We start from the raw sequence: 4,921 nt of genomic DNA, 5'->3' as shown, positions 1-4,921 counted from the left end.
TCTTAAATTGAGTTTGAAGGTAAAAAGTGAATTAAAGGCTGGACACTAATTTTGTAAAACAGTAGTTTTCTAGAAGACAGGCTGAGTACTGTCTCTTTAAGGTACTTTTGTACACATATACTTTTTAACAGAAAAAGATTCCCTGTTAATTTTAAGGGAAACAATAAACACAGAAAAAGTTATATTAAGAAACACTCAAAGGTGACCCATGTTTGCAACAGCCCCACAAATAAACAGTGCTGTATGCTCGTGTGCTCTCTGCGTACAGCCAGCCCTCACTGCCCGCCTCTGCGCCGCTCAGCTGGGCCACTGTGTCTACAGGCGAAGAAAATCTTGAAGACGTGTCCCAGGCTCCTCCTGCTGCTCGTGAAATGCACTTTATGGCTCTGCTGAGCCCGTTCCTGACGAGCGACGTGCCCTGCGCCTGCGGCGACACTGACAGCGGTGAGAAGACGTTCTGGAAGCTGCTAGGTCCCCATCGCTTGCAACCACGTCACCGTCATCCTGGTCTGCTGAAGTAGAAGCAGGCAATTTCACATGCTGTTTTCCTCATAGCAGAGCGCTTCACTTGTGACCTCTGCAGACCCACAGCCCATGCACACAGCTGTCCCAGCAGTGGGGGAGACCCTTGCTATATGTTGGGGTGTGCCCAGGGGCTGAGCTAACCACAGGAGCACCCTGGGGGTACACACCAGTGAGCAGGACAGTGTCTCTGCTCTCTCCTCTGCCAACATGCAGTTCAAAGTCTGAATTGGTGCATTTTCTCATTTTCCAGTCAAAGGAGGAGACGGCGACAGAGCTTCGGGCAGGAAGGGACAAATCGGAGCCTGCTGCTTCAGGACCATCTAGGATAACCTTCCTATAGCTTGAAACAGTGTTGTGAACACCCAGAAAGCTGAGAGGGAAAAGGCATCGGTTTTGGCTGAAGGTCTTTACAGTTGATGCAGGAACTCTCTCGTTAGTTACTCATTGCCTCGGCAAGTCTCATAAAACAGCCAGCAGAGCCCAGCAAATACTATTCTTCAGTGTTCTGGGAGCTCAGAAATCCAGGAATTGAACGAGGCCTTGAACCCATTTTATGGACTCACTTCTTACCGAGCTACCATAAAATATTAAAATTCAGACCTTATAAGTAAGGAGGGGAAAGAGCTGTGCATTTCTTAGCAGAAGCAGCCTCTCCAGAGACTCTTCCCAAGGTAAGTCCGGTGCTACGTGTCCCAGAGACAGGTTCCCCCAACAGTTGATTGATGACAACAAACTCATGCAACAGAGATTAGAGACGTAAAACCCCCTTGATTCTGCTCTGCACTGGAAAAGGTCCTGCAACAAATTGACTTAGTTTATTCCCTGGTGACCCTGTCCCTGCCTGCGAGGGCTCTCCCCAGGGTGTCTGATGGCAGCACGCAATTAATCCCCTGTGAGCCCTGAGCAGGGGCAGCAACACTGTGACCCCTCTCTCCAACAGACTCTGGCTGGGCTCCTCCGAGATGGCACAGAGAAGCAGCCTCGCAGTCCCCTGTGAAGTGCCTGTCCTTGCTCTTTCCTTTTTGGCATGCGTAGCCACAGGTAAGCAATGGAAAAAAATCCGTCATGGCTTTGTCCATCATGCCGACAAGCAAAACATTTCGGGGTTGGGCAGTGCCCGGGGTGATGTGCCACACCAGCATCCCAGCTTTCAGACATTTTGGAGGTCATCCCCAGAGGACTGTCTGAAAACTGGCCTCTGATTTTGAGAATAGCAGAGAAAGGAATGGAGAAGCTTCAGTGTTTTCCAATGTTACTGCAGCAGCTGCACAGGAACGATAAAGCCACTGTTTCCAAACCTGCTCTAAGCAGTGAAAGTGTGATAGGTTGGGCACCTGGGAACACTGGGAAAGAGGCAGAGAGCTTCAGACTTCTTGTATTCACAGGAGCTGATTAACTAACCTATATTCTCAAGCACATTTAGTTCCAACCACAAAACTGTGTCTTAAACTGCAGGCATAAAAAACCAGGGGGCACAGGTATGCTGCAACGGTGATTTGCAGCACGAGGGTGAGCAAGACTGGCAGGATGAGGATGATCTTTTACTGTGTGTTACATGGTCACTGCTGGTTTTCAGTCCTTTTCTTATTACAGGTCAGGCTGTGGTGTTCTTGCAGTCAGTTGCAAAAGCCTGCCTTATTTCAAATAACTGTGATGGGAGCTTTGTGATGAAGACACTTCTTGTCTCAAAACCTGAAGTCACACCTGAAAACAGCAGTTAGACTGAAGCCTGAAACTCAGTCCCTCCTCCAAGGTCGAGGGCATGGAGGAGCTAGCAGGGCAGCTTTTGTGGGAAGGGTACAGCTTAGGATGCTTGGTGCCCTCATTCTCCTTCTTTTGCAGGTTTGGAGCTATCTATAAATAACCATGCTGCTGACTTCTCCCTGTCTGCATTGCCTGGCCCTCCCATCTCCCTCTCCTGCCTAGTACAGAACAGCAGCCAGGCTGAGGAGCTGCTCTGGTACCGAGGAGCTGGGAAGGTGGATCTGAGAGAGGGGAATAAAGTGAACGTCAGTAACATCTGTATATCCCCAGTCACCGAGTCCGACAACGGAGTCACCTTCACATGCAAGCTGGCACGGGACAAGTCTGTCCAGGTGTCTGTGATCCTGGATGTCCAGTGTAAGTTGCAGTGGTGGATATCTGTGCAGAATGGCTGGCATGGGACGCAATCGTGGGCTGAGCACCTGGGCGCTAGCTGAAGGCGGGGTGTTTTGCACCCTTGTACGCTGTCTTCACCAAGAAAAAATGCATTTAGGAGGAGATAACTCATGTGATAAGACACTCCCTTTCCACAGTGGTGCTTATGGCCTGATCTCATGCCTCTTTTATAGGGAGTGGGTAGGCCCTTAAGTAAGAAGATGTTCTGGATACGTCCCTGCCTCCACCTAGATTCTTTCTCAAGGATACAAGTCAGGGCAGAGGAGTCACGGGAGTGACCATCTCTGCCACTGATTGCTCTGCAGATTCCCGGGGATCATGACAGGCTGCACAACTCTGATACGTTACACCATTGAGTAAGGTGCACAAGGGATGTGTAAAGGGAACTTATTTTGTGTTAAGTGGTGAGCAGCATTATTAATGACCCGTTGAACTGTGTTACTCTGAACAGTTCTTCCCCAGCTGACTGGAGAAGAGTCCCTCCAAATTGAAGAAGACAAAGATGTCACTCTATCCTGCAATGCCAAATCCAACCCTCAAGCCCAGACAGCTTGGTATAAGAACAACAACATCTTGACCCTACAGCAAAATCGTTACCAGCTCTACCAGACTAGTGAGGTCTTTCAGCTCTCCATCATAAAAGTACAGAAGTCTGACAACGGAACCTACACCTGCATGGTGAAATCTTCTTTGGGAGAGGGGAGAAAGGATTTCCACCTGATAGTTGAAGGTAACAAGCCTGCTGTCAAGCAATCAGCTTTACAAGTAACTCTCCATTCTCTTTTATAATGATAGCAATCCATTTATATTTAAACGTATTAAGTGGAATGTGGTAAATTCCTGCGCTATCTTCTGAGGGCACAGCAACAGCAAGGAGCTCTCCTTGCACCTGTGCCTGGGACCACAGCACCAGGAAGGGCCTTTCCTCCTCTACCTGTTATTCAGAGGCATTTGGCAAGCGTGACCCGAGGCAGGTCATCCCACTGTCTCGCTTCCCACGCTGACAGGGCACATCCAAGTGTGCTTTAAAGCACCTTAGGTCTTACTCAAAGGTTCTTCCTCCGACCACAGTATTCTGTCATACCAAAAGAGCTGCTTAAGGCAAGAGAGAGTAGTTGTCCTCCAGAAGTGACTGCAGCCCTGTGGACAACAGGGAGGTGGAGGCCTTGCAGGGGCTGGATGCTCAAGACTCAGGTGACACGAGGTGGGGTAACCCACCAGACCCACCAGGCATCCATTTCCCACCCACTGGCTGGGCCCTTTTAATTTCTGCACTCTCGGAACAGGGAGGAAAGCCACGTTAGCTGGGTCAGTGGTACATCCGGACACCCTTATTTCCATGCGTAACAGAGTGCCTTGGGGATCTTCTTCAGGGACTGATGTTTCAATTCTTCCTTCAGTTGCTAAATTACAAGTTTGGCTCCCTTCTTTCCAGGGGACTAATCCACACTGGCTGGCTGCAGACAGCAGAGAGAGCAACAGTTCAAATCAGCAGTGACAGCCATGGGAAAAGAAATATGTCTTTCCGCAGTTCTGTGAAATGTTCTGTTTTATATGACTGTACCAATCTGCCACATACTCAACCTCCTCTCCCTCTTGACAGATAAAACCCCCATTTTTCCCAAGGAGGCTGTTATTGCTGCTGTGGTGGTGGTTACACTCACCATACTTTTTGGAATTGTGGCTCGAAAAGATAAAATTTTTAAGGTACGAAAAGTTTTTGTTTCTAAGAAAAATTTTAGTATTGTGTTGCTGCAATACCCTGTTTTTTTCTACCTTTTCTATGCTGCTTTGTAGCATTGCTTTCTCCTGTTAGAGATCTGCTAAGTACTACCTCCTGCTTTAGAATTACCAGTAGATAAATCAAATATTAGATATTTTAAGGTGGAAGGCATTACGCACTTTCAAGATATTAGTAAAAATATCCCTATGGTCAGGAAATACAAAAGATAACAAGACTGTTTCTTTATTTTCAGTGCTTCAAAAGATCAAGTGAAACAGCTCTGTAAGTATTTGACTGCTTATTCACACAGCTTATAAATGAAACCCCCTCTTTAAGCCTTGGCAGAACCTGGGAAAGAAAAGAGCACTCGGCATGCCAACCCAGCCACGCTGACTTACTGAGCTCTTGTTCTGGCTGGCTAACATGAGCCTGCAGCTTCTTTCCCAGCGGAGAGGCCCAGTGGGCAGAGGTGCACAGGAACACGGCAGGACACACGCAGATTCCTCCCCAGGC

General features: G+C 48.2%; 1 protein-coding gene across 1 annotated transcript; it reads left to right on the top strand.

The window, feature by feature from the left end:
* Positions 1–1,487: 1,487 nt before the first annotated feature.
* TMIGD1 (transmembrane and immunoglobulin domain containing 1) lies at positions 1,488–4,694 on the top strand. The gene is made up of 5 exons (XM_010289729.1): positions 1,488–1,566; positions 2,368–2,646; positions 3,137–3,415; positions 4,289–4,392; positions 4,662–4,694. Exons 1-5 carry the CDS (start codon positions 1,488–1,490, stop codon positions 4,692–4,694), a joined length of 774 nt encoding a protein of 257 aa, XP_010288031.1.
* Positions 4,695–4,921: the final 227 nt, after the last annotated feature.

This window comes from Phaethon lepturus, unplaced genomic scaffold (assembly GCF_000687285.1).
Source record: "Phaethon lepturus isolate BGI_N335 unplaced genomic scaffold, ASM68728v1 scaffold43876, whole genome shotgun sequence".
Lineage (NCBI taxonomy): Eukaryota > Metazoa > Chordata > Aves > Phaethontiformes > Phaethontidae > Phaethon > Phaethon lepturus.
Note: the sequence above shows the minus strand (reverse complement) of the source record. Positions and strands in the feature narration are given on the sequence as shown.